Raw genomic sequence first — 21,412 nt, forward strand, 5'->3', positions numbered from 1 at the left:
GGGAGCCTGCTTCCTTCTCTCTGCCTGCCTCTCCACCTATTTGTGATCTCTGTCTGTCAAATAAATAAATAAAAATCTTTAAAATAAATTATCTAATACTAATCCAAACAAACTTTTGGCTATTACTACCACTTTATAGGAAATACGGAGGAAAGAAGAATATATTAAAGGACACCACAGAGAAACAATCAACAGAATTCACTTTGGAAAATTCTATAAGACAAACAACCAGATTTCTTCAATAAGTCAATTGGGAGAGGCAGAAATTCTGTTTCTGGGTGAGATGCACACTCACAACAGACTAGAACTCTCAACCAGAACTAGAAAAGCCATGTAAATGCAGAATACAGAAAACATCTGTTTGAAGGGGTTAGAAATCTGCAAATGCATGTGGGGGTTGGGGGGTAGGAAGGGAGGGAGACAAACCATGAGAGACTCTTCTATCACAAAACAAACTGAGGGTTGCGGGGTGGGGGGGTGTTAGGGAGAGGATGGTGGGGTTATGGACATTGGGGAGGGTACCTGTACCCCTGGGGCTAATAATACATTATATGTTTATAAAAAATTTTTAAAAAAAGAAAGAAATCTGGAAATGGAAAAAAAAAAAAATCTTAAAGAAGTGATCTGACCACTTTCACCCTGGGAACATTTGCCCACTGAGGACAGAGGAAGGAGGCCAAGAATCCAGGCTTTACACTCATGGAAAGCTGATGCTGGAGGGCAGAGAACCCAGCAAAGCCCCCAGAGGAGTCTTGAATCTCAAGAACATGACCAGTTTTCACCTGAGAATATTTCTCCGTAGAAAGAAAACCACAAAATGTGCTGAAACAAATGGTGACATAAATTGACCGACTCCCCTATACCTTACTTCCCTCCACACAAAAAAATAAATTGGTTGCCAGAATAACCCATCAGTCCTTATTGATCTAAAATTTAACTAAAATAATTTATACCTGCAATGAAAATATTACAAAATAATGTTATAGAAAAGTACTTAAAGTAAAATGTAAATGTATTAATTAATCCAAACACATATAGAACACTTGCGCCTTTTTGGGGGGGACAATTATATTTTTTAATATTGTAGTTTTAAAATTGTTCATTGTTATTATTATAGTCATAGTAATTATAACATAAAAAGGCCAGAGAGGATTTATGGGCTTGTTTTCAAATTTATGGCTATTATTAAGATAGTATTTTTGACTGCCTATCTTAACAAAAATATTTTATACTAAAGGAAAAATGTTATCCCTTAAAACAGAGAAAAACACAGTAAAAGAAAGCCCCATTATGTCTTAGACTGAAAAAAATCTTACGTACAGCCAAACTAAACTTGGAAGATAATCTCCATTTACACAAAATGTCTCATCTTGGCCATGGATTTTAAAATTCATAAAGTCCAAGTCATTTGTACCTTTCAAGAGTTATAAGTACAAAAAGTAAAATGAAATAAGGAACAAGAAAAGGAAAAATATCTAAGGATTATTACTATAGGCTTCAGTGGCAAGTTAAGACATTTGATCTACTCAAATCTATAAAGGAAAGCCTTGTGAATTTAAAAGTTTTGGCTTACATCTAGACTGTGAAAGCCCATAAGGCTTTTTGTGAAATGAGGATTTTACACACATACACACACAGAAACACAGACATATTAAGATTATATTAAAACTTCAAAATAGGAGGGCACCTGGGTGGCTCAGTTGGTTAAGCTTCTGCCTTCGGCTCAGTCATGATCCCAGCATCCTGAGATGCAGCCTCACACCTAGCTCCTTGCTCAGTGGGGAGCCTGCTTCTCCCTCAGCCTGCCGTTTCCCCCCACTTGTGCTCTCTCTCTGTTAAATAAAATTTTAAAAATCTTTAAAAAGAAAAAAAGCTTCAAAATGGGAGAAAGATTCAAAATTGTAAGAATTTTTCTTATGAAAGAATGGGCTTACATAAATATTATTTCAACAATGATCGTACTACAAAGAAAAAAGTGACTACACTTAATGACTGCCCCCTCCATTTAGGATCTAAATATTTTTGAAATTACATATTTTACTGTAATAAGTAAACCTGATTGAAAAGATGTTTTATCTAAAACCTTATGCAAAATCACAACATGTACTGGGAAGTCAGGATGCCGATACAAATTCCCACAGCATTCTGAATTAACCATTTATAAAACAAACATCTGAAATATGGAAAAAAGTAGAATGTTCTTTCACTAAACTTAAAAAAAAAAGTATCTATCTGTTAGATAAAAGAAATAAACAGGGATAACAGAAATGAATATCAATGTGTGTATACATGGGTTAGTATAACCACATATATTTCCTAACACTATCAGGTGAGAGAGCCTAAAAGCAATTAATACTCCAGTATCAAAAATCATACCAAGAGTCAGATATTAGTTTCTAAATACCACTCTCCAATAGAAACCAGGGCCCCCTGGAAACAAGGCTGGGACAGGAAAAAAATAGTAGCCTAAAATATCTTACAGTGTCATAGAGGAAGTGCTTTAAAAAAAACAAAGAGGGGTGCCTGGGTGGCTCAGTCGTTAGACATCTGTCTTCGGTTCAGGTCATGATCTTGGGGTCCTGGGATCAAGCCCCACATCGGGCTCCTTGCTCAGCTGAGAGCCTGCTTCTCCCTCTGCCTGCCCCTCCCCCTGCTTGGGCTCTCTCTCTCTCTATCTCTGACAAATAGATAAATAAGATCTAGGAAGAAAGAAAGAAAGAAAGGAAGGAAGGAAGAAAGAAAGAGAAAAGAAAAGAAAAAAGAAAAGAAAAGAAAAGAAAAGAAAAGGGGTACCCAGGTGGTTCAGTGGGTTAAGCATCTGCCTTTGGCTCAGGTCATGATCCTGGAGTCCCTGGCATGATCCTGGAGTTCAGGGATCAAGCTCCCTCCTGGGCTCCCTACTCAGTGGGGAGTCTGCTTCTGCCTCTCCCTCTGTCCCTCCTCCCGCCCCCCCAAGCATACTCTCTCTCAAATAAATAAATTAAAATCTTTTTTAAAAATTATTATTTATTTGAGAGAGAGCGAACACACCCCTGCGTGGGGAGAGAGTGGTGGAAGGAGGGAGCAAGAATCCCCAAGTGGACTCCACACTGAGTATGGAACCCAACATGTGGCTCAATCCAACAAACCTGAGATCATGACCTGAGCGGAAATCAAGAGTTGGTGCTCAACCAACTGAGCCACCCAGATGCCCCAGTCAGGGAAACTTTAAAAAGAAACAGGATATATGAATAGCCTCAAATTATCTTTCCCTTATAATATGAACTAATTACTATGGATGGTTTTAACAAATGTCCACAAATTTTTTGATACTCCTTCCTTCTGGAGGTGGAGCTTCATTCCCCGATTCTTGAGTAATAAGTTGTGTTGATATCATACACCCCTTAATATGATGCTATGAGGATACTTCACCTCCATGGTATTCTTCCCAAAAGTCCATGCATGATTTCTGGTATCAAAACATATTACAAAGCTACAGTAATAAAAAGTGTGGAACTAACAAAGACAGACACAGACACCAGTGGAATAGAACAGAGAGTTCAGTGGAATAGAACAGAGAGTTCAGAAATAAACCCTCACATATATAGTTGAATGATCTTCAACAAGAGTACCAAGACCAGAAAATGGGGAAAAGACTATGTCTTCAACAAATAGTGTTGAGAAAACTGGACAGCCATATGCAAAAGGATAAAATTGGATCCCCACCATATACAAAAATTAACTCAAAATGGATTAAGGACTTAAATGTAGGACATAAAACTCTAACAGTCCTAGAAGAAAACATAAGAAGGAAACAACAGAGTGAAAAGACAACCTACAAAATGGGAGAAAATAATTGCAAATCATATGTCCAATAAGGGATTAACACCCAGATATTAGGATAAAAAACTCCTATAACTCAACAACAAAAGTAACCTTTAAAAGTTACACACCTGGACAAATGACCTGCATAAACATTTCTCTAAAGAAGATAAACAAATGGTCAATAAGCAACTAAAAAGATGCTCAACATCACTAATTATCAGGGAAATGCAAATTAATAGCACAATAAGATATCACTTCACACCCATTAGGATGGTTACCATCAAAAAACAGAAAATAACAAGTGTTGGGCAGGATGTAGAGAAACCAGAACTCTAGTACATTACTGATGGAATATAAAATGGTGCAGCCACCATGGAAAACAGTAAAGAAGTTTCTCAAAACTCTAAAAGTAGAATATCATATGATTCAAAAACCCCATTTCAGGGTATTTATACAAAATTAAAAATAGGATCTCAAAGAGATATTTATAATCCATATTTGTTGCAGCATCATTCACAATAGCCAAGAGGTGGAAGCAACCCAAATGTCTAATCAACAGATGTATGGATAAAGAAAATGTGGTATATACACATAACAGTATACTACTTGGCCTTCAAAAGGGAAATCCTGCCACATACTAAAACACAGATAAAATTTGAGAACGTTTTCCCATGCTCAGTGCTGAGTGAAATAAACCAGGACAAATACCGTATGATTCCACTTACATGGGCTACTGACTCCTGTCAAAGTCATGTAAACAGAAAGGAAAACGGTGGTTGACAGGGGCTACGAAGAGGGAAAAATGGAAAACTGTTCAATGAGTACAGAGTTCCAGATCTGCAAGATGAAAAAGTTCTAGAGATGTATTACCTAACAATGAGAATACAGTTAATACTACTCAACTGTACCCTTAAGAATGTTTAAAGGGTAACTTTTATATTGTGTTTCATACCATAATTTTTTTAAAAGTTCACAGCAGGAAAAAAACATTAAATCTGAATTGACATTACACAAAATACCTACATCCATACATTTCAAAAATAAAATTTTCCATGACCTTTAAAAGATCTGTACTAGATAAAAGGACATTAATGGGAAACTTGGTGAAAGCCAAATAAAGTCTACAATTAATAGTAAGCAAGTAAATGAGCAAAAAATAAATCTATCTGAAATTATGTTGTAACACAACAACAGAGATCAGAATTCTAAATAAAGAAAAAAAAACACTGAAAATTAAAAGATTTAAGAAAAAGCCATCTACAAAGTACTTTTAAGGGAGCTAATTACTGCTGAAATAATAACAGGAAAGACTGAAAAGGAGAGCAGACCTGTCATCCAAAAGATTACTCAAAACACGTTAAAAAGAGAAAGCAAATAATTCCCAAATCACAAATTTCCATGAAAGAGAAGGCACACTGGAACGCTGACAAGCGTACAATAAAACTGAAGTTCGGGGTGCCTGGGTGGCTCAGTGGGTTAAGCCACTGCCTTCGGCTCAGGTCATGGTCTCGGGGTCCTGGGATCAAGCCCCGCATCAGGCTCTCTGCTCTGCAGGGAGCCTGCTTCCCCCTCTCTCTCTGCCTGCTGCTCTGCCTACTTGTGATCTCTCTCTCTGTGTCAAATAAATTAATAAAATATTTAAAAAAAAAAAAAAAAGACTGAAGTTCATTTAAAATGGTACTGGGGAGTTTTGCTTTCCCTTCTACTATGGGATTGACCTCTTGCCATAAAGAGGTATAAAACTAAACAAAACATATGAAATAACAATTTTCAGACAGAGGACAGTATGTAGCACAGCCCTGTGTTCCCTAAGAGAACAACTAATGAACTAAGCTCTAAAACTGCACCCGCTTACTGCCTAAAAGTGCTTTCAAAGCCACAGAACAGGGAGGGAGAACAAACAGAACCTAGCAGTCATACCATGTTAAAGAGATGGAGATGAGAGTTCGAGGAGGCCAAACCAGCTAGAATTTACAGGGCAGTGTAATGGAAAGGAAGAAACTGCACAAAGGGAGGGCTCTAGAGATCAGCAAAAGGTGTCCTCAAGACTATGGCTAAGTAATGATTTGTACATGAGTAAATTCAGTCTCCAAAAGGCCAGGAGGGGGGAAAAAAAAAAAACACTCAAAAGAAAGAGAGTGAACAATCTCAGGCTCACACACAGAGCTTGGAATAGTTCACAGTCCTACCAGCCAGAGTAGAGAGATCATAAAATATAAGGGAACTTGGGTAGAGTCCTCAAAAGAGTCGAATCTTATATATGGACAAAAACTATTTTGAATTCATCATAAAACATACTAGGAAACCTCAAAATAATCAAAATGATACACAAATAACTAAATGCCAGAACAAAGTCCAACACTCTTTAAAGGAATACTATAAAATGCAGCACTCAACATAAAATCCAATGTCTGGAATCCCATAAAAACTACAAGGCATGCAAAGAAGCAGGTAAATATAGACCAAAATCAAGATAAAAGCCAATAAATACCAACAAATCAGGTTATGATAGAGAAAACAGAATTAGCAGATAAGACCCTAAAGTAAGTGTTATAAATCTCTTTAGAACTTTCTTAAGGACATAAAGGGAAATATAAAAACAATGAGGAGTGAAATGAAAGCTATAAAAACTATGCAGACAGAACTATTGTACGAAAAATACAACATCTGAAATACAATGATATTGAAAAACACACTGAATATGATTAGCTGCAGATTAGACACTGCAGAAAAAAAGATCAATGAACATGAAGTCAGAGCAAAAGAAATGATCAAATGAAGCACAGTGGAAAAAAAGGAAAGATTGGAGGAAAAAAACCAGAGCCTCAGTGGAATACTATCTAGATAACTAGCACACTTAAAATACAGTCTCAAAAGGAGAGAAAGGGGGAGGAGAGATGGAAGCATTTGAAGAAATACTGGCGAAATATTTTACAAATTTAATGAATATCACAAACTCACAAACCTAAAATCTCAACAAACACCAAGCAAAAGAGGCATAAGGAAAACCATACCAAAGCACACAATAACCAAATTGCTGAATACCCAGTAGCAGAGAAAATTTTAAAAGCAACTAAAGAAAAAAACAAGACATTATGTACAGAAAAACCAAGATTAAGAATGACAACAGTATTCTCATTGGAAAGCTAGAAGAAAATGGAAGATAACTTCAAAATGCCAAAAGAAACTGTCCATGGAATCCTTCCCAGTGAAAATCTTTAAAAAAATGAATGTATAATAGCCACATGAAAAGATGCTCAACATTATTAGGCATCAAGGAAATGCAATTCAAAACCACAATAAAATACACTTCACACTTTGGCTGTAACAAAAAAGATAATAACAAGTATTGGTGGGAATGTGGAGAAACTGGAACTCACATACACTGCTGGTGGGAATATAAAATGGCACAGCCGCTTTGGAAAACAGTTCTGCAGTTCCTCAAATAGTTAAACATAGATTCACCATACATGCCAGAAATTTCACTGCTAAGTATACAAGAAAGATGCATACACAAAATCTTGTGTATACAAACTGATGTATTTTATGTATTCCAATGCTAGAGCAGAGAAAATACAAATAGCCTAGAACATACTGTGGTACAAAAAAGTAGAAAGTACTCAGAATATAGAGAATATACCAAATACGAGTGAATACGAGTGAACAGGAAGCCTCCTGATGGCCAAATATGGGCAATTTGAACAACAAAATAAGTAATAATAGTAACAGATTATAACCAACAGAATAAACTAAGAATCCAATCCTGATCTAAACAAATTATAATCAAATACATGAAAAATGGGGAGCTCTTTTTTTTTTCTTTCTTTTCTTAAGATTTTATTTACTTAACAGCATAAGCGGTTGGAGCGGCAAAGGGAGAGGGAGAAGCAGACACCCCTCTGACAGGGGTGTGGGGCTCGATCCCAGGACCCTCATGACCTGAGCCAAAAGCAGAAGCCCAACCAACTGAGACACCCAGATGCCCTGGGGAGATTTTTTTTTTTTTTTAAAGATTTTATTTATTTATTTGACAGAGAGAAATCACAAGCAGGCAGAGAGGCAGGCAGAGAGAGAGAGAGGAGGAAGCAGGCTCCCTGCTGAGCAGAAAGCCCGATGCGGGGCTCGAACCCAGGACCTGGGATCATGACCTGAGCCGAAGGCAGCGGCTTAACCCACTGAGCCACCCAGGCGCCCCGAGATTTTTTTTTTTTTAAGATTTTATTTATTTATCTATTTGTCAGAGAGAGGAAAAAGCGCGCGCGCAAGCGAGCACATGCGCACAAGCAGGCAGAGTGGCAGGCAGAGGTGGAGAAAGAAGCACGCTCCCTGCCGAGCAAGGAGCCCAAAGCGGGACTTGATCCCAGGTCCCCGGGATCTTGACCTGAGCCAAAGGCAGCGGCTTAACCAATTGAGCCACCCAGGCGTCCCCCTGGGGAGCTATTTTTTACAAGAGAATTCTAGCCAATAGAAATCTATTATTCCTTCTATAAATTGTTCCCACTATAAATGTAAAACGAAAAATGGAAACTTTAAAATCACCTTTTGGTAAACACCACAATAACTATTTCAAGCAAGAGTCATTAATACATGCCAAAATTTGGGGCAAACATATGAGAAAATACTATTTACAGAACTTCAAAGTGTCTTCCACAAGGTATTTACTAATTGCAATGGGAAATATAGTAACCCTTACAGGGAAGAAATTTGTCAGACAACTGACCAAAGTTAACATCACTAGTAATGGGACAAATCAACACCATACGCTTCCTGACATGATGTACTAATAAGTACATGTCACTTCTGTACCCTAAAATGCATAACTTAAATTTAATCAAAAGAAAACATTCGACAGGGTGCTTGGGTGGCTTAGTGGATTAAGCCTCTGCCTTTGACTCAGGTCATGATCTCAGGGTCCTCAGATCGAGGCCTGCATTGGGCTCTCTGCTAAGCAGGGAGCCTGCTTCCTCCTCTCTCTCTGCCTGCCTCTCTGCCTACTTGTGATCTCTCTCTCTCGGTCAAATAAATAAATAAACTCTTTTAGAAAAGAAAAGAAAAGAGAAGAGATTTGACAAGCCCATCTCACACAGTTATAGCAACCAGAAGAGCTATCCCATCACACAGTAAAGTCGGGAATATCAAAATACAGTTTCTCAAACAAAGGCAATTACAATGGAGCAAAAATAGTCTTTTTAGGATACAGTACTGGAACAAGTGTCCATCCACATTCAATAGACAAAAACAAAAAAATCTAGGTATAGACCTTACACCCTTCAAAAACAACTGAAAATGGATCACAGACCTAAACATAAAAAGCAAAACTACAAAACTTCTAAAAAATAGGAGAAAACCTAGATGACTTTGGGCATGGTGATGACTTTGCAGATACCACACCACAGGTTTGAGCCATAAATAGACAAGCTGGACTTCAGTGAAATTAAAAACTTTTTTTTTTTTAAGATTTTATTCATTTATTTAAGAGCGAGAGAAAGAGCATGAGCAGGAGGAGGGGCAGAGGGAGAGAGACAAGTAGACTCCCTGTTGAGCACGGAGCCAGATGCAGGGCTGGATCCCGGACCCCGAGATCTTGACCCAAACCAAAGGCAGACACTTAACCAACCCAGCCACCCAGGTGCCCCTGAAATTAAAAACTTCCACTCTGTGAAAGACAATGTCAAGAAAATGAGAAAACAAGCCACAAACTGGGAGAAAATGTTTGCAAAAGACATATCTGATAAAGAACCATTATCCAAAATATACAAAGAACACTTAAAACTCCACAGTATAAAAACAAACAAGGGCATCTGGTTGGCTCACTCAGTTAAGCATCTGCCTTCAGCTCAGGTCATAATCCCAGGGTCATGGGGCTCCCTGCTCTGCGAGGAGCCCGCTTCTCCCTCTTTCCCCCTCCCCTCTTGCTATCTCTCTCTCAATTAAATAAACAAAATCTTAAAAAAAAAAAAAGACTTTTAAAAACAGACCAAAGATTTTAATAAATACCTCACCAAGAAGATATACAGATGGCAAATATGCACATGAAAGATGCTTCATATTATATGTCATCAGGGAAATGCAATTAAAATAATAATGGGATACCACTATACACCTATCAGAATCCAAAATCCGGAACAGTGACAACACCAAATGCTGGTGAGGATGTGGAGCAACAGAAACTCTCATTTACTGCTGGGGAAAATCAAAACGATACAACCACTTCAGAAGTTTCTTATAAAACTAAACATACTCTTACCATGTAATTCAGCAATTGTGCTCCTTGGTATTTACCAAAGGAGCTGAAAACTTACGTCCACACAAAAACCTGCATATGGATGTTCATAGCAGGTTTACCCATAACTGTCAAAACTCAGAAGCAATCCAAATATCCTTCAATTAGTGAATGGATAAACTACAGTATCCAGAAATGGAATATTATTCACCACTAAAAAGAAATAAACTTTTAAGCCATGAAAAAACATCGGGAAACTTCAATGCACATTACTAAGTGAAAGAAGCCAATCTGAAAAGGCTACATACTGTAAGATTCCAACTATATGACATTCTGGAAAAGACAAAATTAAGGAGAAAGTGAAAAGATTAATGGTTGGGGGGAGGGTAGGTAAACAGGCAAAGCACAGAGCATTTTTAGGGCAATGTGAAATTACTCTGTACCATACTATAACCATAGATACATGTCAATATGCCTTTGTCTAAACCCATGTAAGGTACAATGACAAGATTGTACTCTATGGACTTTGATAACACTGTGTCAATGCAGGTTCAACTGTAACAAATGTAACACTCTGGTGGGAGAATGTTAATAATAGGGAAAGGCTGTGCATGTGTGAGGACAGGGGTATATAAGAAATCCCTCTGGTGGGGGAACAGGGTAACTGGATGATGGACATTAAGGAGGGCACCTGATGTGATGAGCACTGAGTGTTATACGCAACTGATGAATTATTGAACACTACATCTGAAACTAATGCTATATGTTGGCTAACTGAATTTAAATTTTAAAAATTAAAAAAAAAAAGAAATCTCTCTGCCTTCCCCTTAATTCTGCTGTGAACCTAAAACTGTTCTAAAACAAAATCTTAAAAAAAAAAAAAAGAAAAAAGGGTAGGGCACCTGGTGGCTCAGTCGGTTAAGTATCTGACTCTTGATTTCCACTTAGGCTCGGGGTCCCGAAACAGGCTCCACGATCAACAGGGAGTTTGCTTGGATTCTCTCTCTCCCTCTCTCTCTGCCCCTACTGATTCCCTTTCACTCTCTCTATCTCTCCCCTCCCCCCAAAATAAATAAATAAACCTTAAAAAAAAAAAAAAAGGCCATTTCCCCCAAAAGCCTTAAGCCTCACAGCCATAATAACATAATAATACACTGATCCAAGAGGAGTTAATTTATAAAGAGTCAGTGAGGTTAAAAAAAAAAAAAAGTAGGGGTGCCTGGACGGCCCAGTCAGTTAAGCGGCTGCCTTCAGCACATGTCATGAACTTAGGGTCCTGGGATCAAGCCCTTCCTTGGGCTCTCTGCTCAGTCAACGATGAGTCTGCTTCTCCCTCTCCCTCTGTGATCTCTCTCATTTTCTCTGTCTCAAAAAAAATAAATAAATAAAATCTTTAAAAAGAAGAAAAAAAGCAAAACAAATCTAGAAACCAAATCTTCATATTCTTGGGTTTGGTATTATTTCTACTACATTAAAAGAAGCCATTAAAAGATGTGTCCTTATCATTAAGCCTACACGCTACATCAAGGGGGGGGGACAACTATCCCATTCATAAATAATTCCTAAGGGCCTAATAAATTCCTAATAAATTCTAAGTATTAGGGGCCCCTGGGGTACCTCGGTGGCACCTGGGTTAAGCACGTGACTCTTGATTTTGGCTCAGGTCATAATCTCAATGTCCAGGAATCCAGCCCTGTATTGGGCTCCCCGCTCAGCAGAAAGTCTGCTTGAGGATTCTCTATCTCCCTCTGCCCCCTTTCTGGCCGGCATAAATAAATAAATCTTTAAAAAAAATTCTAAGTGCTAAAAATAGAAAAATAAACAAGAACAATACAATCCTTCCCTTCAAGAAATTTAAATTCTAATTGGTAGTGGGGGGGGCTGTTAAAAAACTGAACAAATTAGATAACACATACAAAGCAGTCGGAATAATAACTGTCATATAGTGTTCGAAAAATATCAGCTATTATTAGCCATACATGTTACCTTTAAGTTTTTGAGTAATCAGCCTAATATATGTTAAAAAGAAAATCTTATTTGTCCAATTCTCTAAAAATCAAGACATTCTTTAGATGGTTTCTATATCAAATGTCCTTATTTTTGATCAGCAGGCCATCTTTTAAAGAACCTCCCCCGTACCCAATCTATCCCTTGTAGACCTATCCAGAGGTAGATATATCCAGTCAGATTTCTGTACACAGAAATGTGAATCACTGGAGAGGCTGCAGGAGATAAGAAACGCTCAGTTCATACGGCTAAGCTCCATAAGGACTCATCTCTATCAGTGTTATCCTGGTTCCTGTCCTTCCTAAGGTCTGCTGTTCAGGTTGTCCTTTAGTTCTGTCCTTCCAATAATTTTCTTTTTCGTGTTTTAAAACAGCCAGAAGTTGTATATCTTACAAAGAGCCATATCTGATACAGTTAAGTAATGTAAGATCACTCTACAAAAAGGAGTGTTCACAAACACAATTGCCAAAAATCAAACTAAACATTATTAAAATGAGAAAATTTTACTATTTATAAAGTATACCTCACTAAAACAGGTGGGGGAGGGGGGAGGGTGGTAGTGGGTTGGCTATTTAATTTAAAAGCATAAATAGCACAATTATACTGGATAATATATTTTCAGGTTATTTTCATATACACTGATTATATTGTGTTCTACAGCTAAAATGTTCACATAAGAAACACTTCTTAGGCTGTCTCAGTTTAAAGTAGTCCCATTTAAAGTCAGGCTGCATTGACTGCAGTAATTTTAAAATAAGAGATGTTACTCTCTAAAAACTGTCTTACTAGTGAGTGAAATAAAGCTCACAACATAATGATCATATCTTGCTTTCAATTTTATTGACAACACCCTACAGTACTTTGCTTAATTATTTGTTTTGCTAACATTTCCACTCTCTATTTAGTCTTACTTTACAAGCAGCCTATATCACAGCAGGAAACCCCTTCAAAATGCAAACCTCTCCAGCTCTAGGAAAGACTGAAATTAGGACAGCCACACTTGCTCATGTTTTACATCGCAAGAATTTAAGAAATGCCATATTTGGCCATCCCATGCCTCATTCACTAAAAAATCTCTAGGACAGGGACTTCAAGGAACACATGAAAAAAACATGGTTATCCTACTTGCCACCAATCAAAAAGCCTGAAGCACATGCCAAAATGTATTCATTCACCTTAGTAAATCCATAATGGATCTGTTACCATTAGTATACCCTAATCACTTTTGAGACATTTTATATTTAAAGGTTAGTAAAACGTATTAAAATAAAAGGACAAATAATGAAAAAAGTAGACTAAACATCCAAATTGCACATGTGTGGGTTATATGCTGAACTCGGCCTATATTTCCTACCACTGCCTTTATTTGCAAATAAATGATTCATTTTAATTTTAAACATTACAAAACTCAAAGTTTTGCTCTGGTAACTTTCAGATTTAGCTACTTTATAACAGATATCCTTTTATCTAGCAACTTCCAATATTAAACTCAAAATTGTTAGTTCCTTCTCCAGTAAAAATTAAGCCATCTGATCCCTGATCTCCCAAGAATCTAATCAACTTTATAGTGGGGCTTTTAGAACTAATTCCTAAAGTATCCTACTACTGTCAGCCTAGATAGGTACACCACATAGCCAGCGAGCATAAAAAAAATCAAATTTAAACTACTCCAATTCCACCTAAATTCAAAACTGAGTATCTCCCTATAGTGTCTCAAGCAAACAGCTGATCTGGTTCAGCTTAATGTTTCAGTTCTCACTGCTTCTTCCTCTAGTTTAGCAAAGCAAACAAAAGAAGTAATTCAAGTTTCAACACAGTATCTGTGTAGAAAACCAAAAATATGTCCAAATGAAAACCTTGTTTTGCAACAATTAATATTCCAGCTTCCCAGCTTCTTTTCTTCCAAGTTTTAATTACCACATGAGTTCCTTTCCTACAACAAGACCCGGAATATTTACAAGACAAAAAAAGTAAAGCCCAACATTCACCTACCCAACATTTGGCAATCCAACAATACCAATTTTCAAGGAGGTTCCAAATCTTCCAATGATTGGGGGTGGTTTAATTCCATCACCTCCCTTTTTGGGGGGCATCTGAAATGTCAAAACATACATATAAACAAAATTTTTTATACTCCCCATTAACCAAAAGCACATTTCATCACACAAAATATATTACTGAGTAACAAATTAAGAATAAAGCATACTGTATATACCAATCCAAAACCAACACGGAGCTAAATCCAGTTTTTCAACAAAAAATGTAAAAAGTTCTATAAATAGATCTGATTCTGATAGCTGTCAAGGCAGTCACTCCTAAGAAGTCCTGGAAAGATTAATCTAAAAATATGTGGCACCATAAATCAAAAGAAACTTAAAATTTAGTTGCCAATCTTCCATCCATACTGTTCACAAAACAGTTTCTTCCTTAATCTGATACATGGTTACAAGACTGAAAGCATTCAGAAGCAGGAGCACAGATAAGAGTCAGATTATCCATGCTAGTACTACCAGCAACCAAGTCACCTCCCCCAAACCATTCCGTTTATCTGGAACCTGTTCTTTCCCATCTTCCCCACAAGCACCCTTCTCACACGGATGAATACACACCAGTATCAGGGTCGTTCCGATCAAGTCTCTTCCACCTTTGGCACTGTACGTACGACTAGCAACCTCCAGAATCTACCTCCAGTTATTTACAGCCGTAAATGAATCCACTAACTCTTTTTATTTCCAAATTGAAACTTTCCAGGTCCTTGCTAACCTGGCTCCAAATTCCTCCGTGCAGAATTAATCCCACTTTCCTACTGTAGGCTGAACTCCCGAGGACTGCTAACCTCATGTTTAATAAACTGGGAACTAAAACTGTCCCTGCCTTCTGGCGCCTGCTGAACCTCCAGCGGCCACGCTGAGGCCCTGCTCACGAACTGATATTCCAGCCTTTTGATCCCTGACCCTAGTGCCAGGGATCTCCCTTCTCGGGGTCTTAACTCACACCTGCTCCCAGCCAAAGGCCAGGGCCCCGAAGCATGAGCAGAACCTCTCCTGCCCTCTGGCCTCCTACAGAGGGGTGGCCGGCAGCCCTGCCAGAGCGGACCTCTACCCAACATCTCCCCCAGTGGACTGGGCCACTGGTCGTCCCGGCCTCTGCAGAAGGCTTCCCCCAGAACGTGCCGGGCTGAGGCGTGGGCCGCTCGCAGGACGCGCGGCCTAGTCCAAGAGCGCCTCATTCATCCTACACACCCTATGCCGCCCGCTGCCCTCGCCCATCCCGGCCACCTGGCCCTAGCCTCACACCGGGCTCCGGGCCACGGGCTGGGGCGCCGGAGACAAGGCTGGGAGCGCGTCCCCGGGCTCCCGGAGGGACTCACCGTGCTCAGGCTGGGCGATGACACGGGGTCCCAACAGCAGCGGGAGACCGGTCCTGCCGGCAAACGGGAGGAGGGGAGGAAGGAGGAGAAAGCACAGGCCCGGCCCCTCCGCCGAGCAGCACGCACGACGGCGGCGGAGGTGGTGGCGGCGGCGGCGGCGGCGGAACGGGCGGGCCGGGCGCCCGGCAGCACCTGCGCGCAGAGCGCGCGCCCCGCCCCACCCCTCGCTCCCGCCCTCCCCGTCCATTGGTCCGACCAGACAGGAGGCGGGAGCAAGGTGGGAGGAGCGGGCGGCGAGGGGGCGGGCTGGAGGGGGAGCCGGCGCCGGAGCCAGTATCGCTGAGTGCTTCCGCAACTCACACACACACAGCTCTGTACCCGATGCGCTGGCGCCGGGAAGGCGCGTCTTCCGCCCAGTCAGCACGTGGAGCTCCTCCGCACCGGGTCTCCGCTTCCCTCCCGGAGCCGCCCCGCGTTGCCGCACGCGGTCTCTCGTTGGCCTGCAGTCCCACATATCACCCGCGGGATCTCGAAGTACCCTTGGCCCGAGCGCCCGCCCGGAGACCGGTCGCCTCGGGTCTGGCGAACAGCCGCGCCAATCCTGCGGACCTCCTGGCTGCTAACCGAGTCCTCGGATACAACGGCCCCACCCGCCATCCTTTTCCAATAACTCTTCAGCCAATCCAGTACTGTTAAACAAACTTTCTTAAAGGGGAGAAAAGGGGCGTGGGGGGGGGGGGCGGGCAAGGGAAGCTTATGATCTAAGGATTCTTTCATCAACTTAAGAGTTCAAGGGTTTTGCAAGTACTGGAACCCATAATGCGTTTAATAGGGCCAGCTTCCTGCCCCGCTTTCCTTCTGGATGGTTATGTGCAAGGGCCTTTGGAATTGGGGAAACATGGGTTCCCATCTGGATTCCACTCCTGTGACCGTGGACAAAGTACCTCTCCGGGCTTCAATTTCCTCTTGGATAAAAATGAGATAGTGAGACCCAACTTAAGAGGTTATTGTGAGGATGAAATGAGATATGCCTCAAGCTTCCAGCAACAGTACCTGACACAACTGGAAAGGCCCATAAGGAGTAATAAAGGATAGTGTTAATATTAGGATTTCATCCCATCTCACCCTCACCTAACTACACCATGAACTCCATCTGTGGAAGGAATTCTTTCTTTAAACTTCCAAGTATGTGTTGCAAGAATGTAATCTGTTCCAAAATTTATGACCCTAGAAGCTTCTTGCGAGGAGTCTAGTTCATGGGGAGCCTGGCTGGCTCAGTTGACAGAGAATGGAACTCTTGATCTCCGGGTTGTGAGTTGGAGTCCCATGCTGGGTGTAGAGATTATAAATAAATAAATAAATAAATAGTCCAGTAGAGATTGTAAGAAAATAAATAAATAAATAAATATAAACAAAGACCAGTTCATAATAAAGAAAAAATATGAATTGGTTGCTATCCCCATTTTATGGATGAAGGAACAATATCAGAACAGTAATGTAAGTTGGATTAGTCACACAACTAGTAAATGGCAGAAGCCAGATTTCAGACCCCAATCTAACTGAAAGATCCATTCCCTTTCAGCAAATTTTTTCTAATAACTCCTTACGAGCAACAACTGAGCCATTTTTTTTTTTAAGATTTTATTTATTTATTTGACAGAGACACAGCTGTGAGGGAACACAAGCAGGGGGACTAGGAGAGAGAGAAACAGGCTTCCTGCCAAGCAGGGAGCCCAATGCAGAGCTCAATCCCAGAACCCTGGGATCATGACCTGAGCTGAAGGCAGAAGCTTAAGGACTGAGGCACCGAGGTGCCCCTGAGCCATTATAATACAATCCCATTAAGGTTTTTCTTGGCCCTATGAGAGTAACCTACTGAGGCAGGTTAAAAAGCTTTTTCTGGAAATTTGGAATTCTCAAAGACACGGGCAACTTGATTTTATTTTTTTAATACCACTCATTAATATGCACTATTTATATTCTCTCAATCTAGCTCCCTTGTTACCAGAATAACGCATTTATAAAACAGGTGTCTGGGTACACTCTAGCTATGAAACAGAGGGAAGCTAACTAGGCCACATTCTGTATCCACCATCAACAAAACTCATGACTAGTCCTGACGGAGTAATTCCTGAATCGTTTACAGCTGTTTTAGTAGTGAGGTTCTATAGCTGCTTTTCACACTGCTGCTTGTGGAAACAGAGGAATCATTACTTAAAAATCTGAAGGATCCCAGAGAGCTTACTTTGCCCAGCAACTGACCACTCCAATACTAACTGAAAATGTTCCCCAGTCGTAAAGTAGTAGAATCATCATCTTCAATTTATCACTGTCTTTTGACCAAATGTAGCTACTTCTTCAATCTCAGTATCGCTCAGATCTACCCATTCCCTTCAATTCACACTATCAAGTCCTTGAGTCAATTACCTGTTTCTCTATTTGCAGTTACAGCTTTCTTGCTTGCACTTTTGACCACCTTTAAAGTGCCTTGACAAAGCAGGTCACACCGATCTCAGTGAGCTAGGCAGAGTTTCAGGATTGGCTACTGCTTGCTAAGTTACCTGATTAACAGAACTCCCTTTCCAACTCACAGTTAGTGGGAGTCAATTCATATTCACAAGAAAGGGGATCTGATTGGCCCAGTTTAGATAAAGTTCTATCAAGGGCCCCATTAGTCTTAGCCAAGTAGGTAGGGGTCGTATAGTAGAAACATTCCTATGAATGACCTTTACCACTATAGCAGGCAGTTCTCAGAGAAGATCCTAGCAGGGTATCTACTATTCTACATGAGCAATGAAGACTCGGTGAGACAAACAGGAGAGTAACTTTACAGGAGAAGGGAAGCACTTGTAAAAAATAAATAAATAAATAAATAAAAATTAAAAAGTACCCTAGGGATGGGAGAATTAGGGAGGTCTTGGTCAAAGGGTACAAACTTGCAGTTAAAAGATAAGTTCTGGGGATCTAATGCACAGCCTTGTGATTATTCTTAACAATAACTATATTATATACTTGAAAGTTACTAAAAGACTAGATTTTAAATGTTCTCATCACAAAAAAGAAATAATGTGTGTGAGGTGATGGAGGTGTTAGCTAGCTATAGTGGTAATCATATTACAGTGTATTTGTGTATCAAATCAACACTTTGTACACCTTAAACTTAGTTATATGTCAATTATATCTAAACTTTTTAAAGTACCCTATATAGAGTTACGAAACAGCATTTTTCTCTGTTGCCCATATCACATTTTTCTCCCTACATTAAGCTATCATATATCCAGCATCCAGAAAAGAGTCCCTATATATTTAGAATATCCTTTTCTTCACTTTTTGTTGTTGTTCATATGAAATTATTTTCTTGAGTACCACTCCATGCCACTGCTCTAGGCTTTGAAACAGTAAAGAACAAAATAAATATGGTCTTTGCCCCCAAGAAGCTTGCAATCTGTTCATTTAGACAAACAAGCAATTACACAAATAACTATATAAGAACATGGTAAAAATCTATAGGACGCCTAGGTACTTTGATTACAATTCAAAGATTTGAAATAAACCACTTTCATTTCCACTTACTTTCCTGGACTTCTGATAGCATGCACTAGGCAATGCTTAATAGTCCCCTTTCCCTGTTCCATTAAGAGCAATGCGCAAACACTGTGAGGCATCAGCAAAGAAGCAGATTTTCAATTTTCATTCTTCCACTTAACAGAGCATGATTTTGATTTTCGGAACTATACCATAAGTTATCTGTGAACAAAACTTCTATTTAAAGAACTGTTTTCTATTCTAGAATTGCTCATAGTATTTAAAAGAATGCTGATTGGTTAAACAGTCTAGGGGTGGCTCAGTCAGAAGGGTGTGTGACTCTTAATCCCAGGGTCATGAGTTCAAAACCCATGTTAGGTGTAGAGATTACTTAAATAAATAATACTTTAAAATAAAGTGTCCAGTTATCATCCCAGAAACTGCTAGAGTTTTGACATCTAATCTTTATCATAATTCATGGATAAAGATGTAGGGATTCTTAAAAGAAATTTTTGTATACTATTTTCCCAGAGGCAACATAAAAAGACATATGACAATCTAGAAAATGAACATATTATTAATGTCTTCCTGGGATTGCTTTTATTCTTTTTTTTTTTTAAGATTATTTATTTATTTATTTGACAGACAGAGATCACAAGTAGGCAGAGAGGCAGGCACAGATAGAGGAGGAAGCAGGCTCCTCTCTGAGCAGAGAGCCTGATGCGGGGCTTGATCCCAGGACGCTGGGATCATGACCTGAGCCCAAGGCAGAGGCTTCAACCCACTGAGCCACCCAGGCACCCCTGCTTTTATTCTTTTAAAAGATTCTATTTATTTATTTGACAGAGAGAGAGAGCACAAGCAGGGGGACCAGGAGGCAGCGGGAGAGGAAGGTGAAAATTTATCCTATATAACAAAGTCCAGAGAGAACTTCACCATTAATAGATTTTATAGCTCAATACTAGGTTCAAGGATCCTGGTTTTTTCCATATCGGGGCCGTCTACTTGGAGCCTCCTCTATTGTCATCCTCTGGCTAACCAGGAAGACTGCCATAGCAGTTTCAGGCAACACATCCAGAAATGACTGTATTTGGGGATGGTGACAGGGAAGAAACCATCTCTTCCAATAACTCTGCATTAGAAAAAAAGGAAACATGTCTCAGAAACCCTCCAGCAGACTTCTTCGTTCACTGGGCAAAATTGGGTTTCATGCCTATACCTGAGCCAAACAGTGGTGGGAGAAATGGGGCTACCCTTAGACCATTCAGCAACCCCTTGAAGCTAGAGGAGAGATCAACTTCCTCAGGCACATGGCTATGTGAGACATGGATAGGTATCAGAGCAAAATAGGGTTTTGTAAGGAAAAGACACGAGTTATGTCCACTATACTTTCTGAACTCTTTTTTTCAAGGTAACAGTTTGAGCACAGTATAATTCTCAAAGAAGCCAGAGGTATTGGTGGTCACCTGATGTACTTAACTAATAAGTGTCAGCACACCTAGTTCACTAAGAAAACCCTAAAGAAAATTGACCATTTTGTAAGAACACTTCATGTTCTCACAAAATGAGATCTTATGAAAATAATATTTTTATTAGCCTTTATAAGATATTTAACGTTCAAGTCATGGAAAGTGAAGATTACTTACCAAAATATGCCGTAAGGGTTTCATCAATTGAACTGGAAATTGGGGAATGTTGTACATAGGCCTGGGTTACCAAAGTCAGGCCTCTCAAACTAACACGGCTCAGTATATTTCACCCTCATTACAGTTTTGAAACTTGTATTGTTCATTTCAAAGAATATTTGGATATCCTAGAGGATGGGCTAGATTATAACACAATAACAAACTCCAAAGTTAGAGATTTAACAGCACAACACCAGGCGGTCTCTGAGTTGGGTTGGCACTTTCAGGCTGCTTCAGTCTCTAAATCCTTCTGTGTCAAAGTGACATTTCCTGGCCAAGTTAAGGCACATGGCCACATCCAACGTCAAGGGCCAGGGAATCCTTATATCCCAAAGTAGAAAGAATTAGATACGGATGAAGATTGATCATGCCTAACACAATATTTATAATAGGTTCACAAGTAGGTTCTATGAAGGACATTCTAGATCAACTTGCTATTATCAATACATAAAATACTGCAACCAAGGCTGTCCTTCTTTCTAAGATGATTCTTATAATTGTTTTTAAAGATTTTATTTATTTATTTGAGAGAGAGAGAGAGCACACACGAGTTGGGGAGGAGGGGGAGAAGGAGAAACAGACTCCCTGCTGAGCTGGGAGCCCAACATGGGGCTCAATCCCAGGACCTAGGATCAGGACCCAAGCCAAAGGCAGACGCTTAACCAACTGAGCCACCCAGGTGCCCCCACTAAGATGATTCTTAGAGAGGAGCATGACCGATGTTACCTTAGTGGTGCCTTATCCTCCCACAAACCCCTCATTCTAAGAAAAATCCATTCTCCTCACCCTACAGACAGA

The 21,412-nt window shown here is 39.8% G+C and overlaps 1 protein-coding gene across 2 annotated transcripts in view; it reads right to left on the minus strand.

The window, feature by feature from the left end:
• The window catches only part of LOC111144733 (Obg like ATPase 1), a 198,015-nt gene extending 182,460 nt beyond the window's left edge, over nucleotides 1-15,555 (minus strand). The window contains exons 1-2 of one of the 2 annotated variants that reach the window (XM_022499168.1): nucleotides 15,405-15,555; nucleotides 14,027-14,127 (exon numbers count right to left, since the gene is read on the minus strand). In XM_022499168.1, coding sequence (XP_022354876.1) covers nucleotides 14,027-14,127 — 101 coding nt within the window. In that variant the 5' untranslated portion in view covers nucleotides 15,405-15,555. Of the gene's footprint in view, nucleotides 1-14,026; nucleotides 14,131-15,404 lie in introns of those variants that run through there. The other variant, XM_022499177.1, reaches the window with a different exon arrangement.
• Nucleotides 15,556-21,412: the final 5,857 nt, after the last annotated feature.

This window comes from Enhydra lutris, unplaced genomic scaffold (assembly GCF_002288905.1).
Source record: "Enhydra lutris kenyoni isolate GAN:26980312 unplaced genomic scaffold, ASM228890v2 scaffoldscaffold1, whole genome shotgun sequence".
Lineage (NCBI taxonomy): Eukaryota > Metazoa > Chordata > Mammalia > Carnivora > Mustelidae > Enhydra > Enhydra lutris.